General features: G+C 37.3%; 1 protein-coding gene across 1 annotated transcript in view; it reads right to left on the reverse strand.

Annotated features, from left to right (window-relative positions):
* Positions 1 to 4803: 4803 nt before the first annotated feature.
* The window catches only part of PGER4 (prostaglandin-E(2) 9-reductase-like), a gene marked incomplete at its 3' end in the record, with an annotated part of 138386 nt that continues 121708 nt past the window's right edge, over positions 4804 to 21481 (reverse strand). Inside the window, 7 exon segments of the mRNA NM_001278867.1 lie at positions 4804 to 4991; positions 7609 to 7691; positions 11783 to 11948; positions 12223 to 12332; positions 14448 to 14570; positions 14986 to 15063; positions 16167 to 16283. Of these exon segments, the coding sequence (NP_001265796.1) occupies positions 4949 to 4991; positions 7609 to 7691; positions 11783 to 11948; positions 12223 to 12332; positions 14448 to 14570; positions 14986 to 15063; positions 16167 to 16283 (720 nt within the window).

The raw sequence follows: 21481 nt of genomic DNA on the forward strand, positions 1-21481 counted from the left end.
TGCACAAGAATTTAATACAAGTGACAATCTCCTCGACAGGAGTCAAGACATCCCATGGACACTGGAGAGGTGGCTGAGTGTAGGTAAATGTGTCCACTCCTACCTGCTGCTGATCTCTTCCTCACTTGGGCTCAATGACCCAGTGTTCCCATGGCCCAGGGCTTGAATATTTCCAGTAAAGGAAAGGCACCCATAGAGGGCTGCCAGGACACTAGGAATTCACTTGACGCTTAGACCTTGATCTACTCAGCGAGACCCTGGAAAAACTGAGTCTTAACAATTGAGTCTCCAGAATATTGAAAGGACTATCCTAACTCTGAACTGAGTCTCTGACTTGGGACTTCCAGCTGGATCCCTGGAACTCTCAAATGATGGCACTCAAACAGATGAAAGTTGCAGCAATTTTTTATAACATGATATCTATTATCAGGCTATGGAGCTGAACTTAATGCTGTGCTTGTATAAGGACATTGTGAGAGTTGACCGCCCGAAAAACGTCACCAAGAGACATCTCTTATGCAAACAGCAAGGGGAAGCTTTATTGATTATCCAGCATGCTGGGGCTGTCTGATCATCATGAGCAGAGCAGCCCCGAATAACCAAAGGTTAGGGTTTATAAAGGCAAAAACCGCAAAACCGGGAAGGGGAAGAGAATACACGGTTGTTAAGCGGTTGCTAAAGTCTTACAATCAGCAATTATGATCTTAAGACATAGACAAATCACATCTTTATTATTAGCCCAGGTAACCCAGGTGTAACCTTTCTACTTTTAAGCTTGAGCAATCATGCTAGGGGGTTTTTGTGCATTGCCAAGGGTGATGTAGTGTACTGCTATTGTCCGACTATTTGAGATCATAGTTTCAGACCAGAGTCTCACGGCCATTGGAGGTTGAACCAATGGCAAAAAGGAAGACCTTTCTCTCTGTCTCTCTCTCTCACTGTCCACACTCTGCCTGTCCAAAAAAAAAAAAAAAGGAATAAATTTAACTGATGGATTAAAGATCTGTACATACAATCTAAAATTTACCTTGCTAGACACATTTAGGGTAAAGTTTCATAGTGTTAATTGTATTTACATTATTGTGGAATATTTTCAAAATGTTTTCATCATGCTAATATGAATGCATATCTATTAAACAACTCCCCATTTTCACCTTCCACCAGTCCCTGCTAGTCACTATCCTAATTTCTCTGTGAGTTTGAATGATTTAGATAACATATCAGTGGCATCGTGCACTATTTGTCTTTTAGGGACTGGCTTACTGAGTTTAATGTCTTCCAGTGCATCCACATTATAGCACGTGAAGGGATTTTCTTATATATATATAATATAATATATATATAATAATTCATTGTATGTATATAATACATTTTGTATATCTGCTCATCTGTAGATGGACATTTAGATCACTTTCACTTCTTGTCTATTGTGAAGGGTGCATTATAAACTTGGATGAGCAAGTATTCATTGGAGATGCTATTTTCAAGCATTTGTAAATATATAGAGAGAACAGAAATTATTGAATAATATGCTAATTTTATTTTTAACTTTTTTGAACCATCATATTGCTTTCCATGACATTTTTTTCTATTGTTCATTATCACCAATAGTGTACAAGGGTTTCAATGCCTTAAATCCTCACAAATGCTCAGTATTTCTTTGTATTTTGATAGTCAACATCCTAGCGAGTATGATGAGTTTGCAGTGATATTCCATCATGATTTTTATTTGCATTTCTCAAATGATTAGTGATGTTGTGATGTTTTCGTTGTATGCTGTAGGCCATTTGTATGCCATCTCTGGCAAATGTCTATTTAGTACCCTGTATATTTTGATTAGATTAATTGTAGTTTTTTTTTTTTTGTATAAAAAGGGAAGTTCCTTTTTATATTCTGAATATGAACCCCTTATCATGTGTATATGTGTAAATATTTTCTCCTATTATATTGACTTCCTTTTCATTCTATTTTTTTCAACTTTTATTTAATACATATAAATTTCCAAAGTACAATTTTTGAATTATAGTGGCTTTTCCCTCCATAACCTTCCTCCTACCTGCAACCACCCCATCTCCCACTCCCTCTCCCATCCCATTCTTCATCAAGATTCATTTTCAATTATCTTTACATACAGAAGATCAACTTAGTATATTCTAATAAAGATTTCTTTTTTTTTTTAATTTGACAGATTATAGTTAGCGAGAGAGAGACAGAAAGAAAGGTCTGCCTTCTGTTTTTGTTTGTTTGTTTGTTTGTTGTTATTGTTGTTGTTGTTTTGACAGGCAGAGTAGACAGGGAGAGAGAGAGACAGAGAGAAAGGTCTTCCTTTGCCGTTGGTTCACCCTCCAATGGCTGCTGCGGCCGGCGCGCTATGGCCGGTGCACCGCGCTGATCCGATGGCAGGAGCCAGGTGCTTATCCTGGTCTCCCATGGGGTGCAGGGCCCAAGCACTTGGGCCATCCTCCACTGCACTCCCTGGCCACAGCAGAGAGTTGACCTGGAAGAGGGGCAACTGGGACAGAATCCAGCGCCCTGACCGGGACTAGAACCCGGTATGCCAGTGTGCCGGCGCCACAAGGTGGAAGATTAGCCTAGTGAGCCGCGGCGCCTGCCCCCGTTGGTTCAGCCCCCAAATGGCCACCACCGCAGGCACTGTGCCGATCCAAAGCCAGGAGCCAGGTGCTTTCTCCTGGCCTTCCACGCGGGTGCAAGGGCCCAAGCACTTGGGCCATCCTCCACTGCCTTCCTGGGCCACAGCAGAGAGCTGGACTGGAAGAGGAGCAACCAGGACTAGAACCCGGCACCCATGTGGGATGCCAGCGCCGCAGGTGGAGGATTAGCCAAGTGAGCCACAGCGCCGGCCCCCTAAGTAAAGATTTCAACAGACTGCACCCACACAGACACACAAAGTATAGAGTACTGTTTGAATAGTAGTTTTAACATTAATTAGCCTAGTACAACACATTAAGGACAGAGGTCCTACATGCGGAGCAGGTGCACAGTGACTCCCATTGTTGATTTAACAATTGGCACTCTTATTGACGGCGTTAGTAATCAACCAAGGCTCTCGTTATGGGCTGCCAAGGCTGTGGAAGCCTCTTGAGTTCACCAACTCCGATCTTATTTAGACAAGGCCATATTCATCTTACTTTTTAAAGTGATCAGTTTAAGTTCATAGTTGATCAAAAAGAAAAGATTAAGTGTCAAAGGGATTACATACATAAGACCAGTGTCAGCAAATAATAATTGATAGAATTAAAAAGGAGAGACTGATCTAACGTGGGAAACAGGATACACAGCACACTCATAGAATGGCATATGCCCTAAACAGCACTCTAGCCTCAGAATCAGCCCTTAAGGTATTCAGATCTGGCTAAAAAGCCTTTTCATTCTATTGACCCTCTCCTTGAATTCATAAATGGTTTTAAGTTTTATGTATCCCATATGTCCAATTTTTGATTGTTTCTTTTGCTTTAAGTATCAGCCTTTATTTTTCATAATAGTTTCATTAGATATTTAAAATATAACTTAACATCTTAATGGAATAATCACCTTAAACTACCTTTATAAAATAATTTTTACAAAACCAAGAACAGTCCTAAATTTATAAAACAAAAATTGTGAAATAGTACAAATAGTTCCTCTATATTTTACACTCAATTTCCTCTATTATTAACTGATATTGCTGTAATATGATTGTCACAAGTAATGAAGCACACGCTAGTTTTTAATCCATCCTCTCTTCTCCCAAACTCTCCAAGTTTTGAGTTTTCACCATTGTGTGTTCAGATTGGGGTATTTTGTTTGTTTTTTGCTCCTGCAATGAGGGATAACATTTGGTATTTATGTTTCTGCGTCAACCTTGTTTCATTTAATATGATGTCTTCCAGTTCCTTGGATTATACTGTAAATGAGAGAATTCCATTCATTTTACTGCTGAATAGAATTTCATTGTGTGTGTGTGTGTGTGATCATTCATCTGAAGATGAACATCTTGGTTCATTCCATATCTTGGCTATTGTGAACCATTGAACAAGTAACATGATGGATCAGGTTTCCTTTTGATACTATGTTTTCAGTTATGTGATTTGAAGTATAAGCTGCAAACTCTGGTAAAGTTAGAAAAATTAACAAACAATTAAAAAAAATGTAAAACAAACAAAATGAAAATAACCAACCAAACCATAAGTTATATCTCTCTGGGTACATATACAGTAACTACAAAGAAATTTCCTTTAAAAAAGCATTTGTAAAAAAAAAAAAAAGCCTCAGTTCTCAATTGCAGAGTTAAAAAGATGACAAATCTGAAATGGTCGCTAAAAGAAATCCGTCCTGGGCCCTCTCTGTTGACCTCCCTCATACCTAACTCCTAAGCACCCTTCATGGCTGCATCCACTCTGCCCACCCCCTACTGTGACTTCAGGTTCCCTGTGTCTGCAGCTCTGATTTTAAGCTGCTGGATGGGAGCCCCTATAATGTTGGTTACCCTTGCAGTACTGCTTTACCTTCTGAGATTTATGCAGTGGGATTTCTTGTTCCTGGAAACACTGGGGAAACAATGAATGGAAAATCTTTGCAAACTGCTCTACAGACAGAAAACCCTGTATTCAGCAACAACTGTGGACTGTTATCTCTCATCACAGATCTCCAAACATTTAGGCAAATCAGTTTGAGGCACTAAGGAGCCAGAACAAAATAAAGCAGGCGAGTAATAAAATCAGTGCTAGTTAAAAATCTTTAATAAACAAAATTATTTTGTTTTCTGTAATGACAAAAATTTTGCAGCTGTGGCTTTATTCCTTTTGGATATAGCTCCAGCTGAGTGTGATTGCTAAGCAGTGTAGATTAGCCAGAAGAGAGCTGCCCAGTCACCAGCATCTGAGATGTCTCCTACACCATGATGCACTTGCAGGAGCTTGTAGCAGAAGTCATGAGAAAGTTCTTCATGTTAATATTCATCAGAAAATGGGTAATGTGGGTGTCCAATATAACTAAAAAAACAATAGTGCACAATGTAGAATCAGTGATCACATTTCTGGAATACTGAAGATGTGGTTTCTGTGATGCTACCATTACAGAAAAATAAAATAAAAATAAAAATAAAATAAAATCTGACTTATATTCATGAGCATGACTTTATGATAAATATCTTTAATCAAAATCAAACTTTTCAAATTATATTCTTGTATCTGGAGGTTAGCATACAGAACATACAGAATAAAAAATTCAAACATTTTTCTCTCACATAACTGCATCTGTCAATAATGTAAAATGATACCCAGTGCTATTTCACAACAGTTTTTAAGAGATATACTTTGTTTTTGAACAAGGACACATCCACATACTATTTAATGCTAAAAAAACATTTCAGGGAGTATAGGTTGTGGGGAGCAACCTGGACTGGACTGAGTTACTGGAATTAAGACTTATTCTATGCATCTGCTCTCCCACAATATGGCGCTGGGAGAGAAGAAAACAGCTTCTACACAGCTGCCTCCAGTTCAGCCAATAAACTGTAGGACTTGCTCCTGATTGGAGGAGAGCAGTGTACTCGGCGTGTGGGCAGCCGAGTTAGGATTGGCGGAGGAGGACTATAAAGGAGGAGAGAGACGGCATACACCGGGAACATCTAAGGGGAACATCTGAGGGAGCACCTGTGCAGCCCCCGAGAGAGCCGGCCGGTGGTGTGCCGCTCCCCTGCGGAAGTGGGGAATGTGGCCAGGGGGAACCGCCCTTCCACGGAGGTGGAAGGGACAGTAGCCAACCCGGGAAGAACCAGCAGCAAACCCGGGGAGGGCCGAGCAGACGAAAGAACAGCGCAGGGTCCTGTGTCGTTCCTCCACGAAGAGGGGGAGCGACATAGGTTATTGCTAGCAATTTGACATATCCTTTGTTAATTCTTCAATATTTACTCACTGCCCATTATGCATGGCATACTATATTACATTATGAAATTAATTTCATTGAAAAGACAGTGTTCAGTCCAAATGCTTCCTGTATAATTTGCATATTTCTGTATTTTCCTAAGTACTGAAAATATAAAGGAATAACAATCAATACTTATTAAAATTCTAAGAGTAGTAGGAATTTGCATTGCTTGCCACTCTACATATAAAGATAGTATTATGTGTCTACTGTAGTACTCATTTTTGCATAATAATAAAACATTTGCCTTTATAACACAGCTATCAAATTTGAATACATATAATTTTTCATTATACTAATTGCTTTCATATATTATCACTTTTATTTCCACCACAAATTAAAAATCCTAATTGTAGAAGGAGTATATAATCCTAGTTAACCTCATTTATAGCATGTATTTGCTTAGCTCCTATAACCTTAGAGGACAAAAACAAAGATCTTTTGTTGGCTGTAAATTCTCTTCCATCATGGAATTTTTGACTGTTATTCTCATTCTTTGGTTTGAAATTTACCTTTAAGGTTTCATTCTCTTCTTTGAGATTACATATTTCAGAAAGTCGTAACCAAGTATGTCTATACTTGGTTATGTCTATACTTCTAAGGTCAGCGCTTCTCAAGGTAAATGCAGTGTTGAGTCATTAACAAACACACATTGAAAAGGCTGGCAGAAATTTCAAAACCATTGAAACAGTAATTTGCAAGGATCTATGGGACAACTGCATATGGAAGGGATATGTATTTCTGTGTATGGATGTCCCAAGGTGAAATTCTTTTATACTTCTTTTAATATTTTCACATATATATTACTTTCCATAATTTTTTATTAACAGATATGTATGCTTAAAAGACCGGAATGTTATCAAGGTTATTCTAAAAATAAAAAGCTACTTTTTAAAACTGTTTCAAATAAGACTTATTTTGATCTATTCCTGAAGTTATGTCTGAGATGGATATTATCAACACATAAGGACAATTGGATATTGCTGTTAGTATAATCCAAAGCCATGTGAGTAACAGTGAATTTCTTTTCCTCATAATCTCGCTACTACTGTGATTTAACGATATGCATTTCCAAATGAATTTTCCTTTGTTGTGCTAATACTCATTTATCTCTTTTCTTTCCCCAGGAAAAGGTTTTTATGAGTAAACTTTTAGGACCTCTGAAATTATCTCAAAAAATAAGTGAAATGTCTTATTTAATTTTTATATTCTTAAATATATAAGTTGGGAGAAGAAAGTGATGTCAAACAAGCCCACTAACATTAATTGGAGACAATTCACATGTTTAGCAGCATAAGCTAAGTTTTTCCAAATTCTCCAAGATTCAAGACTACATTGCACAGAAAATCTACCAAAATCAATCATTTATAAAAATGATGATTCATCTTAATTTACATTTACTGAAATTATTTGCTTATTTACAAGTTTGTGAAATCTTGGAAGGCAGATTATCTTAATGACTATGGTATAAACAAACATGTTGATTAAAGAAAAGGCTCACCGCCTACAACCACAGGGCTGTTGGAAGTATCTTTGTCTGATAAGAATGGAGAAAATCTGGGAGAAGAAGCATCATTTTATGAACACTGAATTGGTCTGCATCGGGAGAATGGAGGCTAATACCCATCTTATATTAATCCTCAAAAAATACATGGAGACAACAAATTTACCAAAGCCACTTACAAATGAGCAGGACAATATCGAAGGTTTTGGTTCAGGCCATCTAGAGCTTTCATGTCCTCTGAAGACAACTGAAATCCAAATACCTATTAGAGAAGTTCAAAATGTTATTATTTTTATACTGAATATTTGCAATCTGGAAAATCCTGAAAAGTTTCCAAAGATTTTGAGACATCAAAAAAAATGTCACTAACCAAAAACCATGGGGTGTTTGTGAGAATGTAAATTGGTATAACCATTATGGAAGACAGCATGGAGATTTCCTCAAAAATAGTTCTACTATTGACCCAACCATCCCACTCCTGGGAATTTACCCAAAGGGAATGAAATCAGCATAGAAAGTGTTATCTGTTCTCCCATATTTCTAGCAGGTCAATTCATAATAGCTAAGATATGGAATCACCTCAGATGTCCATCAACTGATGACTGGATAAAGAAAATGTGAGTTATACACATGATGGAATACCACTCAGCCATAGAAATGAAAGCGATCCTGACCTTTCCAGCAAAATAGAATCAACTGGAGACAATCATGCTTAGTGAAATAAGCTAGACCCAAAAAGACAAACATCATGTTTTCTCTGGTTTATGGTAACTAATATATAGATTTGAATAACAAAAACTGAATGTATAAGACATTGACATACTACGATTTGATAATTGTTTATAGCTCTTTTTTATACTCCTGTGGAACCATGGTTTTCTACTTTTTACTTGTCAAATACTATATGTATTGGAACTTTAAGCCTGTGACTATAAAATAAATTGAAAGTTATCACAAAATTTTAAAGCAAAAAAGGAGGAGGGAAGGATAGAGGGAAAGAGGGAAATACCATTGTGTTCTTTGAATTGTATCTACAAAATATGTGAATCTGCTCTCTTTATATTAATGATGAAAAAATAAAATAAGATAAATAGCATGTGAGGAGTCATTGTTGTGGCACACAGGGTTAATCTGCCACCTGCAATGCAGTCATCCCATGAGGGCACAAGTTGGAGTCCCAGCTGTTCTACTTCTGATCCAGGTCCTTGCTAATACACCTGGGAAACAGAAGACAGCCCAAGTACTTGGGTACCTGTCATTCATGTGGGAGACACAGATGATTTTCAAAATTCCTGGCTTTAGCCTGATCCAGTCCCAGTCACCATTGAGACCATTTGGGGAGTGAAGTAGTAGATGGGGCAATTTCTGTCTCCCTCCCTCTCTCCCTCTCTCCGCCCTACCTCTTTCTCTGTAATTCTGCCTTGCAAATGAATAAGTAAAATCTTAAAAAAAACACTGGGTGAAAAATAAATAAAAGTCCACTACTAGATATACCATATTGAAACCTCACAACACTACAAACAGAGATCTCAATGTTAGCTGTCAAAGAAAGTTCAAATTATTTAAAGAAGACAGGGTCATGTATACACAAGAACTAGCAAAATCTGAAGGCAAACTTTGAAATATATATATAATATATGTTTTATATATATATGTATAATTTAGTAAAGTACCTTGATGCAGTTGTATGTTTATATCCCATCAATGAAGAAAAGGAAATGTAGACAATTTGAAAAAGAAAAATGTACCTCATAAAGTTCTCTTAAGGGGCTGACACTGTGGCAGAGCAGGTAAAGCTGTTGTCTGCAGCACTGACACCCATGTGGGTGCCAGTCCAAGTCCCAGCTGCTCCACTTCTGATCTAGCTCCCTGTTGGTGTGTCTTAGAGGACAGCAGAGCATGGCCCATGTGCTTGAGACTCTGAAACCTCTAGGGACTCAGAGGAAGTTTCTGTCTTCTGGCTTCGGCCTGGCCCAACCTCAGCCATTGGAGTCATTTGGGGAGGGAACAGATAGATGGAAGATTTCTCTATCTATCTATCTATCTATCTATCTATCTATCTATCTTTTCTTCTTTCACTCTGTAACTTTACCTTTCAAATAAATAAATAAATCTTAAAAAAAATTCTCTGGAAATTAATGAAGAGTTTCAACACAATACCAAGTAGTGATTCTAATTTTTATTCTATGTGAAAGTTGAGAAGTGATTACCAATTTTGTATAACATTATTTGGTAAAGAGCAACTAAGCCATTTTTATATATGAGGTGTTAAAAATGTAATACTATACTGGAAAACAAGAGCTTTATTTTCCAATGTAATGAAGACAGTACAGAAAAGAAGACAATCCATGGAAGAGAGGAGTAAATGCAGAAAAGTATTTTTGTTGGGGAGTCTTTGATGTGAAAGTGTCAGAGTGTCACAGTGAGAGACAGAGTGTGAGACAAAAAGACAGAGACCTCTCAACCGCCAGTTCACATACCACATGTCTATAATGGATCAAGCAGAAGCCAGGCCTGGAGATTAATCTGGATCACTAACAAGGGTCACATATATTTAAATAGTTAGGTCATAATTGCTGCTTCTCATGGAGTTCATTAGCTGCAAGTAGATCAGAAGTAGAACACTGGCTCAAATCCAGGCATTTGAGTATGGGCCAAGCACATACCAAACAGCGTCCCAAATTCCTTTCCTTGGTATTCTTTTTAAAAGTACATATTCAGGTCAATGGACTGTTATGTGTATTTCACACAGCATTTAATAAATGTGAGTTGAATTGATAATCTAATTTAGAAAAAAAGATGATAAAAATTTATAGGTAATGTGGTGAAACATTATACAGTTCTTGCTTTAGAAAAACATACAATGCATCAGTCACAAGCAAGTAAAGATTTAACGGCAAAGAGTAGGAATTTTTGGTCATGAAATTATGCTATGAAGAGAAGAAAAATACTGATATAACTGATGCTTCTCTCCTGGGCACTTTAGCAGGGAGCTGGACTGGAAGTGGAGCAACTGGGACTCAACCCAGCTCCCATATGGGATGCTGGTGTTGCAGACAGTGGCTTAACCTGCATCCCCACAACACAGCATCTGAGAACACATTTTACCAACTACATCTCATACAAAAGTAAGGTAAGGAATACACAAACATGATAGATTGTTAAGAGAAATATCTTCCAATACTTGACTCGGCTAGGCTCCATGCCCTCTGGATCCATTGTCTATTTTCCCATCACTTTGGTGTGGCCTGGCCTATTCAATGGTCATAGAACTGGCCAGAAACAATTGTTAGGCAGTTTTGAGCAGGCTTTACCTGTATCCAATCATTGCCTTTGATTGTGCTATGTAATGAGGTGAGGCCTGGGATACTTAGCTGGAGGATGAAAAAGTACATGGAGGAGCACTGAGGCATCCCATGCAATGCCCAACCAGCATCCTGGAAGGGAGCTGCCTCATTTAAGAATGCATGGCGCTGGCACACCGGGTTCTAGTCCCGGTCAGGGTGCCGGATTCTGTCCCGGTTGCCCCTCTTCCAGGCCGGCTCTCTGCTGTGGCCAGGGAGTGCAGTGGAGGATGGCCCAAGTGCTTGGGCCCTGCACCCCATGGGAGACCAGGAGAAGCACCTGGCTCCTGGCTTCGGATCAGCACGGTGCGCCGGCCGCGGCGGCCATTGGAGGGTGAACCAATGGCAAAGGAAGACCTTTCTCTCTGTCTCTCTCTCTCACTGTCCACTCAATAATAATAATAAAAAAAGAGTGCATGAGGGAGAGGATTTCAAGTACATGAGAGAGCTCAACATACAACACAAGGTGGAGGAGCAAGTTCAGGCCCAGGCTAACTCCCAACTCACATAATGATGTTAAAAATTAGTTTTATCCAATCGTCTGTGTGGAGGTGTTTTGTTTTGTAACTACAATAGTAAAATAGTGGTCTCAACTGAAAACACAGTCATAGTCAATCTATTTAAATGAACAAAGATTTGAAATGCTGCGTCACTAGACAGGAAAACCAAAATGAAAATAAAACTCATGAATATTAAGCTATATGAATACTAACACTGAAAAAGATAATAATTCATAAACCAAAAATCACTTCATAAAATGCTCTAATTTCGAATAATGAAGATGTATTTTGCATAAGGCTACAGAGCAGATTGTTAGTTTGCTGCTGAATACTGATTCTCTCTTTTCTGTTCAATCATATTTACATCTACCCATTATATTTGAGTAATACATAAATTTTGAATGCATGGGTAAAGTCTTGGTGCACAGATGTCTTGACATCTAGCAAAGAACAAATGTAGAGAACACTGTGTAGGATCCATGGTGCCTAGAGCCCCACATGTTCATCACCTTAATGTTCTCTTTGATCTCCCTCTCAATGAAACTCTTGGCCAGGACCACAACCCCACGCTGCAGCTGGTAGCGAAGGGCAATCAGAGCTGGACTTTGCTTGTGCTTTTTTGCCAAGGCACCAATCACTGGATCTTCCAGGAGAACTGGTGAGCTCTGGTCCACCCTAGAAAGAGAGGTAGAAAAGCTGAAGTTCTGAGCATTCAGTTTATTAAGAAATCACCAAAACTGACTAGGGGATATACTCTGTACCAGTGCTTCTCAAAGCTGGTCCCTGGTCTAGCAGCATTAGTGTCATCTAAGATGTTTCTACAAATGCAGATTACCCCCTGTCTCTGGACCAATTGAGAGATAACTCTGTAAACTACATGTTGTAAACCAATAGTATTTTATCAACAGTGGGTTTTTGTGAGCTTTTTTTTTTTTTTTTTTTTTTTTACCATTTTGGATCTCGACTTGATCCCAGAGCACTGTAGGCAACCAGAACAATGTCTTTGGACTTGCAGAAATCCAGCAGTTTGCTCTGGTTGAGATAGGGATGACATTCCACCTATAGATGGAAAAGAATGTAAATATCAGACTACAAAAAATGCTAATATTAAAATAAAGGGAAATTTAAAAAGTAAATATAGCTGAATTTAGAAATTAAACATTAAATTTAAATTTACGGGCTTTTGATTTTGCTTAAAGTCTCATTCATTTTATTTGAGAGAGACAGACAGACATACACAAGAGACTAACAGAGAGGGAGACCAAGAGAAAGAAAGAGATTCTAATGACCAGATCACTTCCCAAAATGACCACAACCATCAGGACTGGACTAGGACAAAGCCTGGAGCCCAAAATTTCATCTGGACCTGTCTTGTGGGTAATGAGGGCCCAAGGGGTTTAGCCATCTTCTGCATGTCAAGGTGCATTAGCAGGGCAACCAGGCCTTGAATTGGTGTTCCAATATGGGATGCAGATGTGAGAAGTGTGGCTTACCATGCTGTACCACATATACAGCCCCCAAGTAAAGATTTTTTGAAAGCCATGTTTTACTTTCCTAAGTGCATTACCAGAGAGCTATATCAGAATTTGAGCAGCAACAACTTGAAACTCTGCTCTATGAGACAACCAATCATTCTATGCTTTCTCTTTGGGATACAATTTGATGAACATAGAATTCTAAGGACATCTTCATGACAAAAATATTTAATCTTAATATAATACACCATCCAAATGTAACTTCTAACTTACAGAAAATCAAAGTAGAGAAACAAATGATCTATTATTATGACAACACTCTGAGAAATTTAGAACAACTGACAAAATATGTCTAGATATCACAGAAAAGAACAGATTTCTGACTTCTCTAGGAGAAAAACATGAGAAGCATGACAAAATTCTACATGTGAACTACTATTTTGTTGACCTTAAAAGAGAAAAGATTTGGAGATAACAACAGGAAATTATAATATGGACTTATGTTCAATGACAGGAAGAAGAAATTATAAACTACTTTAGAGTCAATTATGAAAACTATGAGTGTCTTCTATCATAGGAGACATTTGTGAGTACTGTAAGGATGAACAATCACATTTAACTCATTGTATCAAGAGGTTCAGCAAAATACTACACATATGTATTAACATAAACTTATATATCTATTAACTTTGGACATATGAAAATTTAACAATCTGAGTATAAGAGAGAAAACACAAAATATCTGCATTATCAAAATTTCTGAGGGTATAAAAGATGTTAAAATAAAAAAAGAACTGGAACGAAACCAATACTGAATGTCGTATTAATTTTGTGATACTTTTACTTGAAAATAAGAGTGATGCATCACTAGATAACAAAGTCATAGATTTTATAAGCCATATTTTGCAGTGAAAGGTCTTTTCTGGGTGACTGTAGGTTGTTAGATTCTAAGTTAGAACATGGAGCCAGGTACAGAATAGATGTATGTAAGCAGTTGATTTGACGGCAGAAAGCAGAGAGGAGATAGCAGTTAAAAGGGGCTCAGTGGTAAGACCAGCTTGTTTTACTAAAATTTACTGAGTGTTGATATGGGTCACAACACTATCACCCTAAATAGGTAACTTTCTCTCTCTTCCCCAGATTATTTTCATAGTGTCCAGTTATTATTGTTTTCTGTACCTAGGACTCTGCTCAAGACATCTGAAAGTATAGATACCAAAAGGAGGGAAGCATTCAGATATCTGACCACCAAACTCTTACCAGCTATCTTCTCCTACATTTACTCTGTCTTTATTTACTGTCCAATAGATGTTCCTGTGGCATTCTTTCATATGTACAATGCCTTCTACAAGCCCTTGAGCAATCAGTGGTTCTCTGGATCTTCCTACCTATTCTTATGGACCTGGGATAAATCCATCTTCTCATTGAGGTTTGATTCTTGACTGCTCCTTTCTTGATCACTTTTACCTCCCCAGATTCTTACTCATATTTCAACACTAGTCTCCTCACCTTTTTAATAAGACATCACTAACCATAGAGTCAATGGAGGGCCCCACTTGTCGTTCAACACAGATGCTCTGCCTTGCAGAATAGTCTGCTCCAAAGCATAGACTGAACAGGAATGGGGGAAATTGGGCTCCTGCATGGTAAGGGTAGAAGGGAATGAAAAGCAGAGGGAGAGGAGGCTGAGAGTTCTCACCTGGTTGCAGACAGGCTTGTACTTAAGCCCTGGCTTGTTCAGAATTTTCTCCAACTGCTTGTGGTTGAAGTTGGACACTCCAATGGACTTGGCCAGTCCTGCATCCTTGCACTTTTCCATGGCCTATAAAGAAACATTGTGAAAAAACATATCCACAAGTCTCTAGAGTAATATAAAAGCATGATAACACCATTAAAAAGGACACTGTCAAGAGATTATCATGAAGAAAATGGGCACTGAATGACTTAGGAGAAAATGGCGCAAAAGTAGAGGGGGTGATGGTGACATTAACACAACAAATTTCTGTGTCCTCTTTAAAACCAGAAATTACTGAATGGAAAAATGCTCTCTTTGCCCCTAAGCCTTCTCTGACTGTGACTACCTAGTTTTGTCTTACTCCCCCACTGCTCCAGCACATTTACCCTTAACAATGGCGTAACATTTTATATTCAAGAATGTGTAACCCATTCCTTAAGTTGAATTGTAACCTGATGCCTCCTCTTTAGTTTTCTTTGTACTTACTCCTCCAAGTACTCACCTCCCATGTTGCACAGATATCCACTGTGTCAGATATTGTTTTCCCATGTTCATCTGTTGGGAACATCTCCTCCCCAGGCTACAATAGAAGTAGTCATTTTTCACTATGTCACCAGATTCAGGTACGGACACCCTAGCAGCATACCCAAATATATTTAGTGTGGGAACACTAAACCTCAATGAACTATGTGGAGCTACCTTCCACAGACATATTTTCAAAAACTGTATCACATATAAAGTGGTAAAGAACGTCACTATACTGCAGACTTCCTTTTCACATCTATTATGTATGTATTAATGAATACTATTTTCAAAACCCTAATTGTGTCACATGGATTTATATTAATTTATGTGCTTCTGTTCTTTTGTTTAGAGAAATGTCGCTCTTTCACTGTGAAATCCAATAGTTACATGACCTTGATCTCCACCAATAATAGATTGTAATCTTCAGCCAGGCTAAACACTCTCTCTCTTTCTCTCTCTGCCTCTCCTTCTTTCTGTGTAACTCTTTCAAATAAATAAATATTTAAAATAAAAGAATTGGCTGGCACCGCAGCTCACTAGGCTAATCCTCCGCCTGCAGCACCGGCACTCCAGGTTCTAGTCCTGGTTGGGGTGCCAGGTTCTGTCCCGGTTGCTCCTCTTCCAGTCCAGCTCTCTGCTGTGGCCCGGGAGGGCAGTGGAGGATGGCCCAAGTGCTTGGGCCCTGCACCTGCATGGAAGACCAGGAGGAAGCACCTGGTTCCTGGCTTCAGATCGGTGCAGCGCACTGGCTGTAGTGGCCATTTGGGAGGTAAACCAACGGAAGGAAGACCTTTCTCTCTGTCTCTCTTTCTGTCTAACTCTGCCTGTCAAAAAAAAAAAAAAAAAAGAATTTTCCCATAGCCATATATGCCACCAATGAAAAGGCTGAGACAAAAACCAATTAAACTTGTTGTAGTATTGTGGATATTTCTAGATACAAAGATATTTCCTAAAGTTATTTCAAGTGTGTACATTACTCAAGGTTTAGGCTCCTCATTTACATAATCCAATAAATATTGCCAAAAAAAGTTTGAGCAGTTTCTATACCTTTCCTATATTAAGCTTCTACAAATGTATCTGTATCCTTTACTCATCCATGAGAATTATGGCCACAGTGACTGCAGATGTGAAATAAATTTTATGATGTTAACCACCTACCTTCATTGCTATTGGATAATGCATAAGGTACAGATCAACATAATCCAGTTGAAGTTTTCTCAGTGACTGTTCCAAGCCTTTTCGGACCAGCTCTGGTCGAAAAAAAGTGCACCAAAGCTGCAGGGATTAAAGAGTGGGAGTTGTGTTGAATGAATACATTAGCCAAATGTCTTGATTTCTTTCATCTAATGTTGAGATGTATTTTACTAGTTAAAAGTGATGAATATAGAGGGAAAATGACCCCTTCTTTTGGGCTTTCATGTGCCCTGACACAACATTAAAACTTCTCTATCATTTGTTTGGATATTACTCATAAACACACTAATCCATGGTGAATATTACACCAGAGTTAAATATGCCATCAATTATAATAATGCTATTATTTGGATTATGTTTGAAAGAGTTTACAAGGCAAAGAGATAAAAATATTGCAAAAGAAATAAACAGAAATAGTATAAGTGGAGAAGTCAGTAAATCTAGTAAAGAACACAATGGAAAACTTTAGCAACATACAAGAGAAATACAAGAAAGAATATATGGCCTTAATGAGAGGTCTTTTCAAATATCTCAGACTCAAAAATAAAACAAAATTTTTTAAATGAAAAAATAATACCAAGGATTTCTAGAATATCATTATAAGAGTACTTGGAACTCCTGAAGGAATGGAAAACAAGAATGGCTGAAAAAACCTAGCCAAATATAATAACAGCAGAAAATTTCCCATATTTAGAGAAAGTTATGGACATCTAAATATGTGTAGCTCATTGAACCCCAAACGGGTATGATCAGAAGAGATCCTCACCATGGCACTTTATACTCAAAGTTTGAAAAGGAAAACATCAAGGGAGTGTCCAAACATTTTCAAGAGAAAAGCACAAGGTCACTTTGAAAGGAAATCCCACGAGATTGATAAAAGGATTTCTCAATAAAAGATCTAAAGGCTAGGAAAGAATGGGGAGATAGTTTAAGTTCTGAAAAAAAAAAAAAACCTGTCAACCCAAAATACTTTACATAGAGCATCTCTCATTCACTAATGAAGGTAAAACAAAGACCTTCCAAGGAAATTTTCAAAACATTAAAAGAATTCATCATTACTCAATCAACATTGAAATGATCCTTATGTATATATTATGAAACATATATATTTATGAAGCAGCAGCAGCATAAAGAATGTGAAGGTAGAAAACCTACTAGTTGAAAGAATAAAGGATACTCAAAATGAACTGTAAGAATATTATGAGAAAAAGGCAGGACCAAGTAATTCCTTATGAATGACAAGCTTGAATGTAAATGGCCTGGATTCTCCCATAAAAAGTTACAAACTGGCTGAAGGGATAAGAAAACAAAATTCAACTGTATTCTGAATACAAGAAACAATCTTACCAGTAAAGGCACAAAGATAATGAAAGTGAAAGGATCAAGAAAGATATTTCATGCAAAAAGAAACCAAATACAGCAGGAATAGCTATATGTATCAGACAAAATAGATTGCAAAAGAAAAGCTTAAATAAAACAAAGAAAGTCAGCACTGATTGATCAAGGAATCTATTCAACTATAAGATATGATCATTGTAGATATATTTACAACCAATGTGAGGACATCCAGTTTGATTAAAAAGAAACAATGCATCTAAAGTCATAGACTACAATGCAATAATACTGGTGGATATTAACACAGAGTTTTCATTAATGGGCAGATCAACTAGTAAAAAAATCAACAGAGGTAATCTATACTATCAACCAAATGGACCTATCAGACACCTATAGAACATATCGTCCCACAGCTAGAAAAAATTATGGTATATATACACTATGAAATACTACTCAACAGAAAAAAATGAAATCCTGTCTTTTTCAACAAAGTGGATGCAACTGGAAACTATTATAATATTATACTTTAGTGAAATAAGCCAGTCCTAAGAGAAATACCATATGTTTTCCCTGATCTGGGTAACTAATAGAGCACCTAAAATGTAATCTACAGGAGTGAAATAGACATTTTGAAATTCGATGATTGTTTACAGGCTTTCTCTCTACTGTTGAGGAACAGTGTTTCCCCCACCCCCATACTATTTGCTGAACTCTTTACTTACTGTAGGGTTAATCTTATGAGAATAAAGTAAATTAAAAATAAATCTTTGTAAAATTAAGAATGAGAATAGCAGAGAGAGGAGGAGGGGATCATGCTGGCGGAAGTGTAGAATGAGGAGGATCACTACGTTCCTAGATTTGTATATATGAAATGCATGAAGTTTGTATGCCTTAAATAAAATTTGAAATAAAGTAGAATACACAAAATTCTCTAGGATACACAAAATATTAGGCCATAAAACAAGTCTCATATGAATCACATCATATATCTTTCAAATGAAATCATATCATATATCTTTTATTTATTTTTATAACTTCTTATTTTAAATTAAGTTTATTTTTATGATTAATACAGATATTAATATCACAAAGTGAAGGATTCATGACAATGTTCATAACATTGGGAGATTAGGACAGATTGTCTCCTACATAGTATGATTCATATGAAGCAATATTTAAAGCTATACACAAAGTGATATATCACTATAATTGTTATGCACTACACCAAATTCCACAAATAAGATATACATGTGATGTTTGTTATTCTGAGATTGCCTTATTTCATTTATCATAATGATCTCCAGTCCTATTCATTTTGCCACAAATGTCAGAATTTCAATTTTTTATGGCTGAGTATATTCCATCATGTATATATGTCACAGTTCCTTCATCCAATCATCAGTCAGTGGACATCTAGATTGAGATTCATCCTAGATGTCCATCGTGTACTTTTCATGACCACAAACAATAAAGATGGAAATTAACAACAAAAGAAATTCTGAAAATTATGCAAACACATGGAGACTGATCAACATGCTAGTGAAGCAACACAGCTCATACAGAAGGTCAAAACAGAACATTAAAAAGTACTATATTCCGAATACTATGAAAATGAAAACACAGGTTGTCAAAACTCATACAGCTAAAACAATGTTTATTACAGCAAGAAGTGCTTGCATTAAAAAAAATGAGAATATATTCAATAAAGAATCAAGAGGCAGGCACCGTGGCTCACTTGGTTAATCCTCCACCTGCCACGCCGGCATCTCATATGGGCGCCGGGTTCTAGACCGGGTTGCTCCTCCTCCAGTCCAGCTCTCTGCTGTGGCCCAGGAGGGCAGTGGAAGATGGCCCAAGTGCTTGGGCCCCTTCACCCACATGGAAGACCAGGAAGAAGCACCTGGCTCCTGGCTTCAGATCGGCGCAGCGATGACAGAAGCGGCCATTTGGGGAGAGAACCAATGGAAGGAAGACCTTTCTCTCTGTCTCTCTCTCTCTCACTGTCTATAACTCTACCTGCGGCCCGGGAGAGCAGTGGAAGATGGCCCAAATGCTTGGGCCCCTGAACCCATGTGGGAGACTTAGAAGAAGCATCTGGCTTCAGATCAGTGCAGCTCCAGCTGTTGCAGTCATTTTGGGAGTGAATCAGCAGATGGAAGACAATTCTCTCTCTCTCTACCTCTGCTTCTCTGTAACTCTGCCTTTCAAATAAAATAAAATAAATCTTTAAAAAAATTAAGAATACTCTTTACAGAACCAGAATTCAGAAGGGTAGGCAGGCATTGTCGCACAGCACATTAAGCCTTGTGCAGTGCTGGCAGCCTTTATCAAAATGCCCATTCAATTTCCAGCTGCTCTGCTTCTGATCTAGCTACCCAAAATGTGCATGGGAAGACAAAAGAACATGGCACAAGTACATGAATCCTTATCACCAGCATTGGAGACCTGAATGGAGTTCCTGAATCCTCGTTTGGCCTCTCACAACCTGGACCATGAGGGTATTAGAGTGAACTAGTGGATGGAAGGTCTTTTTCTCTCTGTCTTGCCCTCTCTCTGTCATTCTACATTGCAAATAAATAAATAAACTTTAAAATAGTTACTATGGAAACACAAAAGCCGTGAATATGCAAAGCAATCCTAAACTAAAAAACAAAGCTAGAGGCATCACAATACCAGATTTTAAGCCATACTACAAGGCTATTATAACCAAAATATATATGGTATTGGCACAAAATAGACATGTAGGCCATTGGATCAGAATAGAATCCTCCAAAACCAATCCACAATTCTGTAATCAATTAATCTTTAACAAACTTGATAAAAGATTTGTAGAGAAAGGACAGTCTATTCAACAAATATCTTTTATTGCAGAAGTTTGAAGTAAGACTCTTATCTTACTTATAGACTATAGAAAAAAAATCTGAAGATGGATCAAGTATCTAATTTTAAGACCTGAAATTAACAAACTACTTGATCAAAACAGTGAAAATGCTGGAAGAAATTGTCCTAGAAAATGATTATTTATGTAAGACTTCAAAAGTACAGGAATAAAAGCCAAAACAGACAATTGGGATTTTTATTAAGCAGAGAAATTTCTGCACAACCAAGAAACAATTTAAAAAATCCAGAGAAAATCAAAAGAATAGGAGAAAATATTTTCAACTATCCATATGATAAAAAATTAATAACCAAAGTGTCTAAGAAGATCAACAAAAACAACAACAAAATAGTCCTGTTAAGAAATACTCAAAGCATACTAATAGATATTTTGCAAAGAAGAAAAATAAATGGCCAAAAGACACACAAAAAAATTCAAATTTCCTAGACATCATGAAAATAAAAATTACAATGAATTATTATCTCACTACAGTTAGAATGTCTATTAACAAATTAAAAATAATATCAATAAAAAGCTGGAAAAGTTGTGTAGAAAAGGGTTCTTCAATTTGTGGGAATGAAATTAATACAACTATTATGGAAAATAATATGGATATTCTTCAAAAAACTAAAACGTGTCCACCATGTGAGTCAGCTGTCACACTTCTGGAAACATATCTCAGGAAAGTAAAATCAGCACATGAAAAACATTGGCACTCACATGTTATAGCAGCCCAATTCACAAGAGCAAAAAAAATAGTGAACATAAATGTCAGGACTGGACAGAACTCAGGACTGGATAAACAAACTGTAGTTTATAGAAATGATGAAAAATTTACTTAACCATAAAGAAGATTAAAATTCTGACACTGCAACAAAATTGATGAAATTGAAGTTCATATACAAAGTGAAATAAGCTCAACACAGAAAGACATCTGCCACAGGTTTTTTCTTTCATTTGGTGGTTAATGTATAAAGATATGCAACTTGTGTAGATGTCACATTACATGGCATCACTGAATTTTAGCACCTACATGACAATATGCCCTACTGTCTTCAATATATGA

Source organism: Oryctolagus cuniculus, chromosome 13 (genome assembly GCF_051225735.1).
Source record: "Oryctolagus cuniculus isolate XC-2025 breed Fujian yellow rabbit chromosome 13, ASM5122573v1, whole genome shotgun sequence".
NCBI lineage: Eukaryota > Metazoa > Chordata > Mammalia > Lagomorpha > Leporidae > Oryctolagus > Oryctolagus cuniculus.